Source organism: Numenius arquata, chromosome 2, assembly GCF_964106895.1.
Source record: "Numenius arquata chromosome 2, bNumArq3.hap1.1, whole genome shotgun sequence".
Lineage (NCBI taxonomy): Eukaryota > Metazoa > Chordata > Aves > Charadriiformes > Scolopacidae > Numenius > Numenius arquata.
The window spans coordinates 119,173,678-119,191,935 of record NC_133577.1 but is presented as its reverse complement, the minus strand read 5'-3'; the positions used below and the strand labels follow the sequence as shown (position 1 = coordinate 119,191,935).

General features: G+C 36.8%; 1 protein-coding gene across 1 annotated transcript in view; it reads right to left on the bottom strand.

Moving 5' to 3' along the window:
• PHTF2 (putative homeodomain transcription factor 2) overlaps positions 1-16,932 on the bottom strand; it is a 39,595-nt gene extending 22,663 nt beyond the window's left edge. Inside the window, exons 1-7 of the mRNA XM_074167701.1 lie at positions 16,906-16,932; positions 16,492-16,548; positions 16,058-16,069; positions 12,884-12,953; positions 9,647-9,805; positions 4,403-4,568; positions 3,557-3,721 (exon numbers count right to left, since the gene is read on the bottom strand). Of these exons, the coding sequence (XP_074023802.1) occupies positions 3,557-3,721; positions 4,403-4,568; positions 9,647-9,805; positions 12,884-12,953; positions 16,058-16,069; positions 16,492-16,548; positions 16,906-16,932 (656 nt within the window). The remainder of the gene's footprint in view (positions 1-3,556; positions 3,722-4,402; positions 4,569-9,646; positions 9,806-12,883; positions 12,954-16,057; positions 16,070-16,491; positions 16,549-16,905) is intronic.
• Between the last annotated feature and the right edge of the window lie 1,326 nt (positions 16,933-18,258).

The window sequence follows — 18,258 nt, the reverse complement described above, 5'->3', positions numbered from 1 at the left end:
ATTAAATTCCTCTTCAGTATGTACATCCAACGAATCGGGATAATTGGGATAGTCACCTCACATTCCTCCCAAGATAAGGTATTCCACCTACACAGGGAAGACCTGAACACAAAAATATGGCTAGGGAGAGCTGGATAAAATGGAAAAATCCAAAAAGGAACAATTTATCTGTTGGAATGCTGACAATTTTACAATGTTACAAAGGTGTTTCATCCTCCTTTCCCATCTTTAACCTTACTCTACTTTCCCTCACTCCTTCCTGGAAAAAAATCATTTTTAAACCAAAGTAACTGCTGCTGCACTTCTCTTGTAGGAAGCTCTAGAACTCACCTACTATTCCCTGACCTATTCCCAAAATCCCTAGTCAACTTTATTTCTAAATGACTACAAAACCAGTAGAAACACTTTCTGTAGTTATTATATATTTGCATGGATTAATTTTATTATAAGTTTACAAAGGTAAGGAGAGAGCAAGATGCTTTAGCATGTGTTTTGTGTTGAAGCTGTTAGTAAGCCTCCTGTTTGCAGATCACCGATGTGCTAGTTCGCATACGGAGTTTTAATTTTTCTAGGTCCATTAAGAAGATGATCTAAAACATTATTGAGGCCAATTTTTAAAGTATTAAATATACTTTTGCCCCTTTGTAAAAGTTTCTTTTAAACAGTACAAAAGGGAATCCAGTTCTCATCACATCCATCCATCCAGTCAGAGACTTATTCCAGAAGTCACTAAGCCGTATGAGTGGAGTAACAGGACAACTCTTCCAAGTTTGATTTCAGAAGTTTTTATACATTTCACATGAAACTTGAAAGCTGCTAGGAAGAAGTAGCCTCAAACAGTTGAGTAGGAATAGATAAGACAAAAAATTATGTATGTATCTATGTATAATTTGTTCATATAGGACTTCACTACTCAAGCTATGTTTAAGTGCTAAAACTGCAAGACAAACACTAGTCTGATATCAACTAAAGTTCATTTTGAAAAGCAGGTACTTGACTGAAGTCTTTCATTTGTTTCTAATGTAGAAACCAAAGTTATTTTTTTGTAAGAATCCCTAAATTTAAGTGTAAGCCTCAAGCATATATTTGGGCTTAAAGTTAGGCTTTCACGCACTATACTGTGTTAAAGGAAAAAAACCAACAATAACAAACATGAACAATACTTCCCTAGCTGATATAAATGTGTAGTTTCCTGGAATTACTACATATATATACATCATTAATCAACTTTTAAAATTTCATGCTAGATTTAAAAGTATTTAAGAGCAAGCCAGGACAACACCATGAATAAATCCAAGGTCTTTAAAAGCTTGAATATGTGCAAAAGCTAAGTCAAGAATGACTTTCAGTCTTATCCATGCATTAGTTAGAGAAAATATTAAGAAAGATATAAATCAAGTTTCTGGAAGACTGTAGGTTTTCACTGTCAAGTATTCTATTCCCATGCATTTTCATTTGGGTTGGTCAAAAAAACTCTCCTCCCTGTTCATGCTGCAAAACTTTTAAGAAGCTATAACTGTAAGATTTCTGTAATTGGAGTAAGGATACACACAGAGCGCAAAGTCCCAAATCAGTACTACATTCTGAATAAATTACCTATTTGGATATTGCTCTCCTTTCCACTGAAATAAATAATTAGATTTTTTTTAATTGCCCCTGTGCTGGATTAAAGTTTAGAATTCTATTTTATTAGTCAGACTGAGTTCTGCCATTCCAAAGGATATTTACTGAATACAGTTCCAGATTACCAATGACCTGAGTGTAGGCAAATGGTCTAGGTACCCAGGGTCCTGCCCTAAAGCAAAGAACATAATTTCTGAGGTTAGTTTTGAAACCATGTGTTATAGACCTATATTTAAAACTCCAGAAAATGGTATCTCAAACCTTAATGTATGTGGAAAAACTGCTGTACATGAACACTAATGAGAAATTCTAATGTGCTTTTCTAAAGAGCTTCAAAGTGTGTCTTAAGAAGCAGGACAGACATCACTTTACAGCTTCTTTGCGCTGAGGTTTCATAAGATTTTCTTCAGCAACATCACCAAGTAGTCAACAAACTCCATGCTGCACTCCTGCTTACTCATTCCCAGCCCCACTCTGCCATCCCGCTGTGATGACAAAACTGTTTGTATTATCATGAAAAAAATTACCGATCTGCATGATCTCCTAGGAAAAAATGTTATTTTTTCAAGTTCCTGATTCAGTTTGTATGGCTCCAGACATACAAACAACTGTGTCTCTGCAATTGAAGAGGTAAAAAATGACTAAGGGCTACTTACAGCATTCTCAGTCACTCTGTGCTCTTTATCCTTTGAAGATACTATATATACTAAGTAGTCATCATTGAGGCTTAACATCTATATATATACACACTACCTCTCATTAAATGGTTTAAACAAGTCCTTAGAGCAAGTCTCACACAGCCCTTCTCAACTGAAAACACTCTGAGCATAATACGAGGGAAGGTAAGGAAAAAAATGAATCTTCCAACGCTCCTTATTGCAGATCAGTATCTTCAACATAATGAAAACATCCAAAGGTTTACAAGACTACACTCCAAACATACCAGAAATTAATGCATACAGACCCAAAGAACAGCAGTCACGTCTATTAATATGACTCATAGTTTGTCAAAGCTACCTTAATCTACACAAAGGAACAAGTCGCATGAACTCTCCTCCTACAATATTTTTAAATATTTTTAAAACTTCTCCAGAGTTTCAACTAGACATTCCCAGAACGTAACATAAGATAAGCTTTCCCAGTGGTTAAGAGCACATATCACAAGTATGACAGACATGTTAGTGCTGCCATATTTAAGATGCAGCGTGCACAACAAAACACCAATGCAATAATTTGCAGTATCCCTTTTCTCAATTTCATACTATTTTATGAGCATATTTTCCCTTGTTAATAAATACTGATATATAGCACTCACAATGCTGTGTGTACAGCATATCTTGAACACAAACTACTACAGAATGTTTTTTAAAAAACTTTGTCATTGCTCAGAGCACTGCATTAACAGATCAATCATTTGCAAAACAGCTCTTGAATGTAACAGGGTTAGATGTTTCTTCCAATCATTAGAAAATATATCTTCGATGTTTATTTATAAACTAAATGCTGTGACTATTTGAATCCTGAAGGCTTTTCCTTCAGAAAAAGTGTGTGATTTGATGACAGTGATAGAGTTCAATAAGCATTCTCTCGGAGTAATAAACAGCTAATGTAATAAAGTAAAATTAAAGAATCAAATTTTCTCATTGGATTAAAATTGAGAAACTGCATTGGTTCATTCCTGATAGCCCACACAGAGTGCTCCTACATCACTATATAATTTAGTTAAATGTTAGTAACATATCTTTTCAAAATTATTCCATCAGCATTTGCAGAAGTCAAGAAACAACACATTAGTACACATTCAAATACTGAAATGAGTTTACTATTACAAACAAAAACTGGATCAACAAAAGTTTAATCATTAGATCAACGTTTACTTTAGAAAAGGGATACTGCATCTCTAACACATATGTAGCCTTGAATAAATACAAACCCTGATAAAAAGAAAGCGGCATGCCAGATATCTCTGAAGACAGCGCCAATACTGCAAGAGGTGCTGGTACCGTAGCTCTGCACTGTTCCCTCCTGTGTGTTATCTGTGGTACTAGAGCCATCTCCTTCCCTATGTACTTCCAAATGTGCTGCTTTCCTTAATTTCCTTCATCAGAAGAGATTAAAATCGGAAGGTAGCTTTATAAGTGAAACCTACTAGTTCTATTAACGTGTTCAGCAGTTTAAGCATGCAAAACCAAGCAAGATTTCAAAATATTTTGCTAAAGTTTATCATGTCAATTTAATAAATGCCATTTAATAGAACTAAGCATAACACTTATTCATTAGCATAACACTTAAACCCCAAAATACATTTCATCTCATCATCAGTCTTAGACCTGCAAAATTCTGCAGGTTTTCCCATTTTAATGGGACAATTCACTTGTAGCAAACCATCTTTAGTGAAGTGCCAGAAGACTTAAGTTCTACGCTTCCAATAGCATCTCCTTTAATGTATATTTCCCATAGAGAGATCATTAATCAGTACTGTATGGAATTCCAAAACAAAATTTGCACTAATATAAATACTGTCACTCAACCCCTATTCAGATACAAACTGCTTTGAGGTAAAATGTCAGATTCAATTAAAATGAGGCATAAATTACTCAATGCGTAACAGTCCAAGAGCACCAATTAAGTACCCATTTTAAAGTTTCAGATAAAAACAGAGCATCAGTTTCTCATTTCTTGCAAAGCAGAGACTGTAAACCCCAACATTTTTTTTCATGCATGTTCTTTAGAATAGTTTAACAATCCTAAATGATAAGTACTTTAGCATAGACTATACCTTCTTCTTTTACCCCCTGTGCTGGGAGGCGGCTTAGGAGTTCGTGTAGAAACAATCTGACAATGCACAGTTCCAAGGAGCAACATTAGCCATATTGGCCCAATTACTTCTGTCAGAGGTATATTATGTGGGCTTTGGGCTGTATAGAATAACGCTACAGCAGCAACTGCAAAAGAAGGGAAATTAAGTTGAGTTCAACATGTGAAATGTCTGAAATGGCCAACTTGTTAAATTGCTTTTGTTAAAAAGAGAAACAGTCAGATATAGTCTTTACCTGCATTTTAAACGAACCCACGTAATTCTGAGAAGAAGGAATTATGATTGCAATGAAATAGGTAGTAATAAAGATTTAAACAGTTGCCTACTGTCTTAATATCCATCTTTTCTTTTACACTTTTGATATTATAGCTATTGCTCAAAAAAGTTGGCAGAATGAAGTAAGGAGGGGGGAAAAAGCATTTGGAAAGGTAGTTCTATCATAAAACAACTTTAAGGTGAAACTTCAGTAGGAAACAAAAACAAAAAGCAAATTACATCCTTAAAGCAGCCCAAATAAATTTAGTTCTGTATCACCTATAATGCTGCAGCATAATCCAACAAATTAGGTGACCATAGGAGCCATCAAACCAGGAGGATGTCATCCAGAGAGGCCGAACCCTCTCCATCATTGAAGATATTCAAACCCTGGCTGGACACGGCTCTGAGCAACCTGTTCCAGCTAACCCTGCTTTGGGCAGGGATTTGGACTAGACGATCTCCAGAGGTCCCTGCCAGATTCAACCAGCCTGTGATTCTGTGGAACCGTACATCTGTTTCAACATTGTAGGGGCCAACAGATTTGAGACTAGGAACTTTTTATATTCTCCAGCAGAAAGCATTATAAACTGCATATTCCAGTCAAATGACAAAATTGCCGATATGGATAGACAGACATAAATAAGTGCAACCCTGTACACATTTCATATATACTTGTGTGTATATTTTCTAGTAATGAGGAAAGATCAAAGACAAACCATGAGGCAGTCCAGCTGAAATGACCGGGACTCCAACTAGGACTTGCGGTTGGAAAAGAAGCAGCTTCCAACTCCACAGTTAACTGTTAATTTTGTAACCCTATAACCAGTTTTTCATGTATAGCCAACTCCCATGCAGCTCTTCTTGCTCCTGTACCCAGAGCCCAACCACTTCTATAACTCAGAAATGTCTTTACAGGCTTCAAGTCAATCTAAAGACATTCAACAGGTACGGGGCAGAGAGAAGAGGCAATCCCTCTCCTTTCTCTGCTTATTGCACATTCTTGTTGCTCTGCCTCTACGGCTTGAAGTGCTGTGTTCTGTAATGGCATTCTGTAACTTAGCTGAAGAAGCCACCAAGAAAAAAAAACAAAAACACAAACAAACCTGAAACTTCAAGAAACAATTTGGAAACAGAACGGGAATAATTCTTCATGCCTAACACCCGCACATCCCATGAGAGCTTGGGTTCATTCTTGTACCACTAAGAAGTGAAAGTCGTATTACTTAGACCTATTCCTAGCACAAGAAATACAAGGTACAAATTCAACAGCTTTCACCAGCTCTCTTCTAAAATTAATTGAAAAAAATATAGCCATGTGCAAATTTATGTGCCACATCCAAACACCTAAAATAGATCACATGAAGCCACACCTAACACAGCAGACACCTGGATGCGATGTTTTCCAGTAAAAAGAGATGTGTTTTTCATGAAACAATCTTTAGCAAGGCAACAGGTATTAGAAAGACAATAAACGTACAAAACAATGCAATTATTTTTGATTGTGGTAATCTACTTCTAATTTCCCATCAGTCTTTTTCCTAAATTAAAGCACAAAGGTCTTATGTAGAACACATAGGGTATCTTTTATTACTATATGTGGACTAAGTTTTTGACGTATGAGGTTTCCCAGAAAGTATGCATCAATCGGAAATCCAACATTAAAAAATAGACCAAAAAAGGTACAGACAGTAAATGGTACAGACAACATTACTTCTTTCAAAATGAGCTTATCTGAGTTTCTCACACATACAATTAGCTTCATAAGGTATAAAGTGTAATTAAGTTGCCAATTTTGACTCCTACCATACAATTTGGATAAGTTCACACTTCTGAGAACACAGAGCTCCACAGATCCATGTGAAATGATTTGTGGGAGTAGGTCTCCACAAAGTGATTTCAAACTTCAGTACAAGATTTCTTCTGCTACTTAAAAAACATTTCGCAAAGCGGAGTGATCTAGAAGAAATCATCTTCTTCCAGAAGATACAAATCCATAGATTGCAGATTCCCACCATGAAGTTTCACACAGATTTAAGAAAAAGTTCCCAATTTCCCGATCTTTTCAATAGGATGGGAGGGAAATCCAAGAACTTCTTTCTGCACAGTGTGTCAATATGTTGTAGTTCAGATTATCCTAGAATGGTTCCTACCAACAACTAGGTCTCAGAGCAGAATTTCTCTCACTTTTAATTATCTCTTTACTTCTTTATAGTATTTTGACTTGTACTTTTCTAAATGACAATGGTTTATTTTGTGAAACAGACACAAACAAAATTATATCATGTAGAGCAAAAAGCTGTATGAAAGAAAGCAACTGTACATTTCAAAGACCAACAAGCATTTATTTTTATAGCATTTAAACCTTTGAAATATTTCTATTACCAAGTTTAAAAATGCATACATATATATGTATGCATCTCACCACGATAAATAATCATATCACTATTAAAGTTTCTTGTTTAATACTTAAGAAATACACATTAGAGATACACACTATACTTTCACACTTCATTTTCCTATTAAAATATAGAAACATTTTTAAAGTAAAAATAAGGTAATGCTATAAACTAAATGGATGAGTCAGAAGAAAAAGGTTTTACTTCTACCTTAATTAATTCGTCTGTTCCATGACCTTGGACAGAAAACATTTCCCTGTAGTCCTCTTATCACACATTTTGCTAAGCATACTTTATACTAAAGGAAACCAAGGCAAATAAAAACTGGAGTTTAAATCTACAGTGAAGGAAAGAATTCTGTTCTGTAGACTCACATAAATGCTAGCAAGCATCCTGCTAAAGCTAATCAATTTCAAAGCAATGATTTCAAGTACTGCAGTTCATAAATCTAGAGAAAATACTTCATAATTAAGTAAAATTGTTCAACTAAACATATGTAAACACAATAGTCAGACCATTTTACAACAGTGTCAGTGAGAATCTGTCAAAATGACAAAAAGTCTGAGCTACAATACAATATTCAGATTCAGGGTAGAAATATGGCCACTGGAATTTGAAGTTTTTTTGTTGTTGAGTTTTCATAATAGATTCTTGACGTTTTGGTGCTGCCTTACCAATTTCATATGAAATTAATAAATGAGCACACTTTGAGTAAAATATAAAGAAATCTTACATAGAAGTGCTAGAAGGAGAAACTTGAGGGCGGGGTTTTAAATAGTTTCCAATAACAAATTTTGTCAATTTTATTTCACTCACGTGTACATTTTAATTCATTTTAAAAAACACCAAAAACTCTGCAGTTAATTCAGCATAATTTAAATGACAAGTGTTTCAAACAGTTGGATTATAGTGTAATATGGAATACTATTAATTTTTTCCCAGTAATTGTTAATTCACAACCTTAGAAATATCAGAAATATTTTGTCACATTACAGACTGTATGGATTAGGGAAATGATGTATTCCAACCATAACTTTAGTAAACCATAGATCCCAAGAAATCTGAGGAGGGAAAAAGTTAATTACAAGATAGCTCTGTAATCATTGTCTTAAAAAACTTGCTTGTGCTTGCACTCAAAATCTGCATTGTCTTACTATTTTGCTGCTTTTAGAGTCTTATGAAGGCTTCACAAATGAAGTGTGAGTATATTTTTTCAATAAATTTAAGAATGGGAACATAAAAAATTACTATAATGGCATTTCTCCAAATAAACCACCTATGAACATGGTAACAAATGAACTATAACTTACATATTTTACTACTTATATTACTATAAATGAGATTAAAATTATTAACACTATGGGATCTCTTACCGTAGTATACACAAATGCAAACATACGCAATGATACTTCTCTAGCACCTATCTCAGAAATGGAGAAAAGGAGCAGTTTTAACAGGAGACCACATGAATATTTCAAGTTTTGGGGCACTGGTACTGTGAAATTCATTCCATAGCTGCTAACATTATCACACAAGAGGCACTGTCATCTTTTTTTTAAAGAACTCCGTTTCTTGTTTTACATACAATTCCAACTGATACAGTGATTCACAACTGCTAGGACAGATGGCAAAATTAAGAAAGTAATATTGCATTTTAATTGGATTTCAGTGGAAAACTTATCAGTCATTTAGCTTCTCAGGGTACTTAAATTGCTCCCCAGGTTTCATTAACCTTCTGTTCCATTTCTGTTGAACACGCTTCTGATAGATTTATTCTTTTGGTGACTTTCACACTATTAGATACTGACTTTACATTCTTCCCTTTCTAATTTTCCTATTTTATATTACATATACTTAAGAGAAGCCCAATGTCAGATTACCAGAACTCAAGACTGAGCGTCCCAGAAGCTGTGAATTGCCTTCTGTTTGTTAACAGTTGCCCAAAAGTCCTTCTATAATATAGGAAACATAAAATTAAGATGCATAGTCTCACCATTGCAATGGAAAAAATACCAGAAGCACACAGGACAGTAAGACCCCCCAATTTGCCAATCATTCAAAAGCACAGGTCTAACTAAAGCATAAGCTAAAAGTTCGCTGCCTCTGATGTGACAAAGTAACACATGGAAGGACAACTGGAAACTGGTGAAAGAGATCATCCTACGAGGCTGCACAAGCAGCATGCACCTTAGCAGGTTTGGCCTTTCTTGCTTCTTGATCAGAGCTCTTGATCTGCACAAGTACCAGAAAAAAACAAAAGCCCAAGACAAAACACACTGCCTAAGACAAAGGTTTCTTTGACGTTGCTCAGTCCTGAAGTGAATCAGATAGCCCTGGAAACCTAAATTATATACAGAGATGACTAACATACATCCTAAATGCTGAAAAAAGCCTGTGAGGAAATCCTTAAATTTTCAGTATGCCTCCATCTATGTAAAAGAAATGTTAACCAAGAGACACATGCTTGGGACTGTGTCATTCCGACATTTCAGAAAATACTGGAACGAACTTCAAAAATTTATTCAAAGCTGATCCTGTAATCCAACTCTACCTTGAAGAAGGTAAAGAACAAGCAGCCAAAAAAAGATGACCCTTGATGTCACTTGTAGCCACCAGCTGTAGAAGAATGGAAAGAAAACAACTCTCACGATTCCTTTGCGGGTCAGAGATGTCCAAGGACTTTCAGGTTTTGCTTTAGCAAAAGCAGATCCTTTAAAAAAAGAAAAGAAATTTCGATATATTTCATTGTTATGGCTAATAATAACTTTACTTGTTCAATAGCAGGGTAGTTAAGATAGTTGTTTAAAGGAGCAATTATTAAACATAATTATTTGAATAAATCTTGTACTTCCACCATTTCATTATCTCCTCAATCCAAAATTTGCATAAATTCTTGGTGCCCTCTCAACTGCCATTATCAGGAAGTTCTACAAAACATTGCCATTTCTTACTATGTCAAAATTATTTTAAAATAAATTATTAAAATTTATTCTGTTTCATTGAGGTATGAGAAACCTGATATGAGGCAACAGGAAGTCATGATAACTCCACATGCCCATGCACGCACAGCAGAACTTTTTCCTGATACAGTAAAGAGATATAAAACATCAACGTATGTAAGTTGCTCTAGCCACGTCATTCAGGGAAATGGAATGAGGTTGACGAGTATAGAGGAGCATCTGTCCAACTGAGGACTATCCCCAGGAGCAAGGAAGCCACCCAGAGAATAATCTATCTTTGTCTCTCCTTCTACACCATTTTTCCTCTTACTCATTTAAATGTCCTTTCTCTCTCATATCCTTCCATTTCTTTTTCTTCCTTCAAATTCCCACTTCTCTGGCAGCTAGAAACTGTAACATTTACTTAATGGGGGTGTGATTTAATTATGCCAAGGTTACTGCTCGGAAAGGGAAACTACTGCGTGCTGCTATGCTATCTCCACCTTGTTTACGAGCAGAACTGGCATTAGTGAGCTCTGCGCTGGCACAGGTAAAACACTGCCAGGGCTGGAACTACTTTAATGCCAGCTTAGACATACATGCAGAGGAGTCATTTAAGTGCTATTAATGTATATCACTATATTGAAGTGGTCTACTGTTGTTCCTTAACTCCTATAAACATTGAGTTTTCAGTTTTTTCTTTAAAGTTCAAATGTTACTTGATTTTGTTTCTTTCTCTCACATTCCCATTTTTAAAAAGTTGTATTGTTAGGTGATGTGATAAAAGCTCATCTGCACACCCGCAGAGGAGTTCAAACAGACAATGGCAGGAGGGGGAGCCCAAATAATACCCTGCCCGGGTTCTTCTAGACACATCACTGGGGCCATCAGGCCACAGAAGGCCCATCTCCACAAGCCCAGAGCAGGACAGAGGCACAAGGTCAGGCGGGAATCCAAATCAAGAAAGGAACACCTTGACCAGCCCCTCCCAGGGCTGACCCAGCAGAGCCATCAGCCCCCTTGTCCAGGTGTGAAACCTGCACCATGAGCCACTGGGAGCAGCTCTCCTGATCACCTTTCAGACGAAAGGGGGTTGCTGCCCAGGGTGTGGGACTCATTATGGGATGCAGGGGAAAAGGAGCTTAGATTGCACAGGACTTATTACGGGAACAGGTTGCCCAAGGAAGTTGTGGATGCCCCATCCCTGGAGGGGTTCAAGGTCAGGCTGGACGGGGCTTTGAGCAACCTGGTCTGGTGGGAGGTGTCCCTGCCCATGGCAGGGGGGTTGGAACTCGATGATCTTTAAGGTCCTTTCCAACTCTAGCCATTCTATGATTCTATGATTCTATGATTCTATGTTTAGGGAAGAAACCAAGGGTGGGAAAAAGGAGGCGTTTAGGTGATTTGGGGAGGAACAAGCATGGGGAAATTGAGAGGTAAGGGGCTAAAAAGGACTGGTCATGTGTAAATAGCTGTGGCTCGGTACTCTGCTTGTCATAGAATCACAGAATTGTCTAGGTTGGAAGGGATCTTTCAGATCACCTAGTCCAACCGTCAACCTAACAATGACAAAACCACCACTAAACCATGTTGCTAAGCACCTCATCTACTCATCTTTTAAATACCTCCAGGGATAGCAATTCCACCACTTCCCTGGGCAGCCTGTTCCAATGCTTGGTAACCCTTTCAGTGTAGAAATTTCTCCTAATATCCAATCTGAACCTCCCCTGCTGCAACTTGAGGCCGTTTCCTCTCATCCTATCGCTTGTTACTTGGGAGAAGAGACTGACCCCCACCTTGATACAACCTCCTTTCAAGTAGTTGTAGAGAGCGATAAGGTCTCCCTTCAGCATCCTTTTCTCCAGGCTCAACAACCCCAGTTCCCTCACCTGCTCCTCATAAGACTTGTGCTCTAGACTGTCTGGCTGTGCCACACGCCTGACCAGCATAGTCTGTACTATCTTCTTATTAAATTCCTTTAAGTCTCTCCTGGGCGAAGGGTGGTCTATTCATGCATACAGGGGGCTGAGTTCCAGCACTGGGAGTCAGACGTCAGAGCACGAGCTGTGGGGCCACATGTCCATGATGCCAGCAGCCCAAGGGAGTGCGGGTGTTCAAGTGCTAGGAAAGACCAAGGCAGAAGCGGCCTGGGAGCAAGAGGGTGAGGGCGTCTCTAAGGGCCAGCTCTGGGTGTGAGGGTACCTGTCTGTCTCTAAGGGCGAGAGCACAGCAAGGTCTTCAGTTAATTCCAGACTGAATGCAAAGAGCACTACCTGGAATGGATTCAGGAGACCGTGATGGCTGCTGGGCTCATGGAAAAAATAATGCTAAATAGTATTTTCCCTAGTCTGCATGAAATAAAAAGATAAAAATAAATTAAGACTAAATAGAGACTTTTTTAAAGTCTCATATCATCTGACCTTCTGTTGCCATTTTGTCATTTAAAACAGGCAAGAAATACTCAAGGCAAGAACTATTCAAGGCAATTTTTGCCTTGAATTTCAACATAACCTTTTCTCTAGATGTCAGAAGATCTGGAAGAAGTCTGAATGCATGGCAATAGGAGATTTCTGAACTAATAACTCCAAAACTTTGATCCATGACAATCCACATGTTTCTTTTTAATAAAATCTAAATTCATATAACAAAATTTAAATCAAGTTTTTAAGCCTTCAGTTTAATCTAGAGGTCATCTGTTAACAATATTTCCTATCCATCTTCTTCAGAGAAGAGTTACGTAGGGTTGGTTGGGTTTTTTTTAATATTTACAAATACACCTTTGTTACAAGACACAGGATGGCAGATATTTTTATACTGAGAAATTCAGTTTTTCCTAGCTCAGGACCTACCTCTCACAAGATCAACATCTATGAGGTCTGGTTTCACATGTCCTGTTTTCTTTGGTTTGTTTCTCAAACCCTGCAACAGGCAAATACTATCAAAATACATTTATGCAGATGACAGACATTACAAAAGAAAAACACATCGATGTGGTCAGTAATTGTATTTAACCTATACTGCTATTGAAAATGTCAACTGCATAGACTTACAGCACTGAAAAAAAAAATAAACATTCCAAGGAACAAGGCACAATAAATGCCTTTTACACACTTCACAATCTAAACAAAACCCAACCAATTACTGACCCGTTGGGTAATTTTTCAAACATAGTTAAGCACTGAGCACTCATTGCCCATGGCCTGGGGTTATGCAGACAACATATGCACACGCTTGCAAGAATTAGTAACACATTTATATTAGGTTTTCAGAACTTTTGCAACAAATTACTTTTCTGAATCTCTTATGTTCTTAGATGGCTAATTAAACTTCACAAAATGCTTACATTGCAACTCCTTATTTCCAAACGTAGATAACAAATCATGTTGTAACCCCAGAGCCACTAATCAGCAAGATCCACTGTCAGAAATCCAAATTCTAGAAAAGCATTGACTTCTTAATAGTGAACGTAGATTAGCCTACTAAAAAGAGGGAGAAAAACCCCACACAATGGGAAAACAGCAGGAAAAAAAAGTAAGCTTATTTTGTCTTTTAGAAACAGCATCTTCCTTTGCTGAAGAGCCAAACTATCTCGCAAAACTTCCAAGTTTGTTTTTAATGCTAAAATGGGATGCTGTACTCTCAAACTTCAGAGACATCTGTGAGTTTATTCTGATGCCTTTAGATTAGGCTCTTGGTTACATTAGCCAATAGTGATTCCACAGAGTACAATTCATGCAGAGTAAAATACAGTATTTCAAAAAATATCTTGGGTACAAATGCAATTATGTTGGAAGTGGTTTAACTGTTTTCATTCCAAAAGCAGGTAAATTCACTGGCGAACTGTAGATTTCCACCATTGTCATATTTCAGCCATGTGTAAAAACATTTATTACTTAAATGTAAACATTAAATTCAGATGAAAGCATGAAAATGAAATGATTATCAATGAGAGAAAGATCAGTGAAATCTGGTCATGTTAATCTTCATAAGAACAATATCAAGCAAATTGTTCAAATAGGTAGAGTGCAGCTCAAAATATTTCTCACATCTAAATTCAACTGGATTTATTTTTCATGCTGAAATAAAAATAATAATTAAAAAAAATTAAACTGTTCACAATGAACTAGAATGATCACCTGATGTGTCTATTAGAAGAATGAGAGTTTGCTTTAAACAAAGCAAAATTAATACATAGAACTGAAACATGGATAGGACAAAATGTGCTCTGAGGATGACAACTACAAAAAACCACTTGTATTGTAGACTAAAGCACTGCAAAGAGCTTAAAGTGCAAGATTTTTACAGTAAAACTTAAAACTGCAGAAATTTTATGTGGAATGAGAAACCAAGTCCATAATTAGAATTGGAAATTCTCAAAATTCCAGAACCAGCTACAGATTCTTGTGAAAACTTGCATAAGTGAGCCACTCTATTACATGAAAGAATGTAAAGCTTAAAAATAAAATGCTGAATATTATAGAATGCTGAATGAATCAAACTTATCACTGATTATGGGCCCCAAGATTTTTCTTGAAAGTCTAAATAAAGATGTATGTGCCTCTTAGAAGAAATAACCCCCTGGAAACACATGCACAGTCCTAGAACAAATTTATCAGTGTGGCTAAAAATTATGTTTTCATTTTAAAGAAAGAATTCTGCAAAACATAAGTCAACAGTGTAACTTGATGCATCTTTCACAGGAAAAGAAGTGGTGACACATTCTTTAAAAATTCCATCAGTCAAATCTCAAACGTTTTCAGTGTCCATGGACTACACTGAATTAGTTCTTCTACTTTTTGCCACAGGCAGTGAAAAAATTCCATTTATTAAGATGCAATTTCTCCACTCTCTTAATGCCTCACAAATATCTGTAATATATGTGGAAAACAGTAGTGTTCCAAACCAAAGTTAATTTAAAAAAAAAAAAATATTCACACTGTTCCATACTGTTCAGGCCCATCCAGTTAGTTCATATAATTTCTGTTCAGCACCGAACACATTTCAGCTAACTAAGAGTAAAAATAAAGCTTAAATAAAAATGCTTAAAAACAGTTCCTATTATTGTAAAAATTTTTTGCACAAATTTTAAAATTAATCTTAATAGATTCCATTATAGTTCTAACTAAACTATACATTTATAGTATCAGATTTTCTACTAAAAAATAGTAATTTTTTAGATTTTTAGTAAAGTTCATTTATAAACAATACTGTAGTAGCTTTGAGATTAATGGGCTAACCTGCAATACTTGAACTCAGAAGCCTGTTTCAGTGTTACCGTTATTACACTAAACTCAGTTGTCACAAACTCATATAGACACCATCTATATGGTGAGATGCATTTCAAATAAGCACCAAGCATTATTTGCAATTTGAATAGTGTCCTATTATATAGTAGTTACAAGAATTTCTGTCATAATGGCCATTGGTTTTCATGGTCGTGGAAAGGACCCTGAGAACAACACAGGAGGGTCTCAGTTTGAAATCAGTTGTAGTGATTGTCAAGAACATTTCTGAAAGCTCTCTCTCTGCGCACTTCAGACACACAGGACACAATTTTCCTGCAAAAGACTCCTGCTTGAATTAACAGCACTTATCCCTGCTGTAGCTGGTGCTGAGCCCAGAATCCTTCCCCCTTTAAGGTCCACCAGGCACCTCCCAGAAACCCGAGGTGCCTGGCACATCCCCAGCCACCCAACTCTCCTCCGAGCAGCTGAATCAATGTGCATTTTGCTAACGTTAAGAATTAGCAATGCCTTAAAATTCATGCAGTAATGGCATATTTCTTGTGTGCAGTATTTGAAGAAAAAAAGGTTAATTGCAAGAAAATGTTAATTAAATTAACTTTAACATCATGGAGTATGACGTAATATACAATCCATAAAACTCTTACATATAGGATTGATTTCTTTTTCTCCAAAACAATTTAGCAATGTGGCAGACATTGATGGCACTGTTAGTTAAACCAAAATGCAAAGAACGCTGTTAAACTGCTTGTTCAGGGAAACAAAGCCTGAAGTACTTACCAGTCTAATAAACTGTACAAAACAATGACAGCATCATAAAGGAGGAAAAGTAAACTGCAGGTATAAGGTAACTAACTGAAAGTAAAGAGAGCTCAGATAACTGACATTAGAATTCATCACAAAGAAAAGTGAAAGACAGCGGCACTAAAACAACTAAGCCCTGGCTTAAGGTAACTGAAAAGAAAAAAAAAAAAAATGCACTGAGATACAGAAAGATGCAGCACTTCAAATGCTGCAGAGTTATTAATTATGTAAAATAATCAGAGCATAATATGCCAGTTACATTTGGTTACACTCCAGAAGTCTGGTTTTACTTTACCAGTATTAAATACCACCACATGTATTGTAAATTACATCAGCATACATAACCACAGACAGCACTGCTGATAACTGGCCAAAAAAAAGTAAATGTTGAAATGCTATGATATTATTACCTTTATTTCTCTTTGCTCTACTGATTTTTCCCATATTTGTTGATCATATGCCCCAATCTAAAAAGAACACACAGAAAAAAATCTAATTAGGTTTTAAAAGACATCAATCAAACAAAATCAATCTTCAATAAGACAGCAGATTATTTCCTTGGGGAGACTTATTTACAAAGAAGCCTTTATCTTCTCCAGCCCATCTTGGCTGGCTCTTCCTGACCTGTGAGTGAGCTGTGATGGAGGGGAGAGGCGCGCAGACGGCCGCAGCCCCGTGGCATGGCTCGTGCAAGCCAAAGGACTGGTAGCACCAGGCTGCCTACCACCCTAGGTCGGCATTCCAGGCTTCGTACTGACAGAGAGCAGACCTACAGCAGCTACAGTCCTTCAGTCAACTTCAGAGAAAATACCATGCACATCTACTTGAGCCCCATCATAGAGATTATCCATCGCTATCTCATCTCCCTCTATATTTCCTGTTCCATTGCATTTGCTCTTACAGCTACACCGCCTTTATCTCCTAAGATCACAAACAACAAAATATCTGTTCAGGCTGGTAATCAACTAGATTACAGGCCAGGGAAAACTCAAAGAATATCAGGAAAAGGCACTCTTCCCGCTGAAGCACTGATGAAATAATGTTCCTAGTAGACCTAAGTCCCAGATTTGTTCACTCTCATTAAGCTGCTAGTTTATTTATTCATTAAACTCTTCTCAAGATGTTAGTTTTGTCTAAATGTGAACAAGTTTAAAAAAGGAATTGTTTTCTCCTGGGCTCTAATCTCACCACAGCATTGTAGAAAACATTCTGCATTTATAAGAACAGAATCACAGAAAGACTAAAAGGTTGATCCTGCAAGCACTTATTAAAATCCTAGTGCCAAGATCAGTTTTGATGAGTTATGTCATTTTAAATAACCATCAATACAGGTGGCTATAGATCATTTACGAAATTATGTGCACTTGCTTATACATGAAAGCCACTGTATGACTGTCAGATATTTTGAAGAAGGGCAACCTGAAACTTCAGAAAATTCACATGCAAGACAGTGACAAGAACAAGTCGATATATGAGACAATATATTCAAAATTTTTAAGAAGTTATCAAAGACCACCAGGTCGCTTCGAACTCTGCACAAACAGTATTTCTAGAAAATATTCAGTAATGATGTCTTTTACTATGTCGATTTTAAAGCCTTTCCATCCCAGCAGTTCCGCCTAGACATGTGCACGCATGTGCACACACACTACTAGATATCTGGAGTTTGACTCATATCACAAAGTCTGAGCAGTTAAGCACAACATCACTGTTAGGTCATGAGGGATCGACAGACGCACTTCCCCAGACTGAAAGTCCCTTTACTGGCTGTGCCAGGAGCTGATACAAGCAGCTTAGTCCAGACACCTGGCAGAAAGGCAAGAGGAACCCCCATCATCTGAGCAACCCTTCTTAAATTCAGTCTTGCTGTGAGAGTGTGACTTCTCATTCCACTTCACAAACTGCAACAGACATAAAAGGCCCAAGCATGAGCCCATACACCTTAAACCAGAAAACATCCTTCTGATTTGCCTTTTACTATTTCAGTCTTCAGTGTTAAATTAGACGACGTTATTGAAAAAAAGGATCTTTTGACCAAGGATCCAATATAAATGTAAAAAGATACTCATGGAAGAGGCATCTTCTGTGCCTCTAAACGTGACCCATCAGGAGAGATAAAAGAAAACAAAAAAATAAATTCTAATTTATGCAGTAAAGTCCAAAGCATATTTAAAATT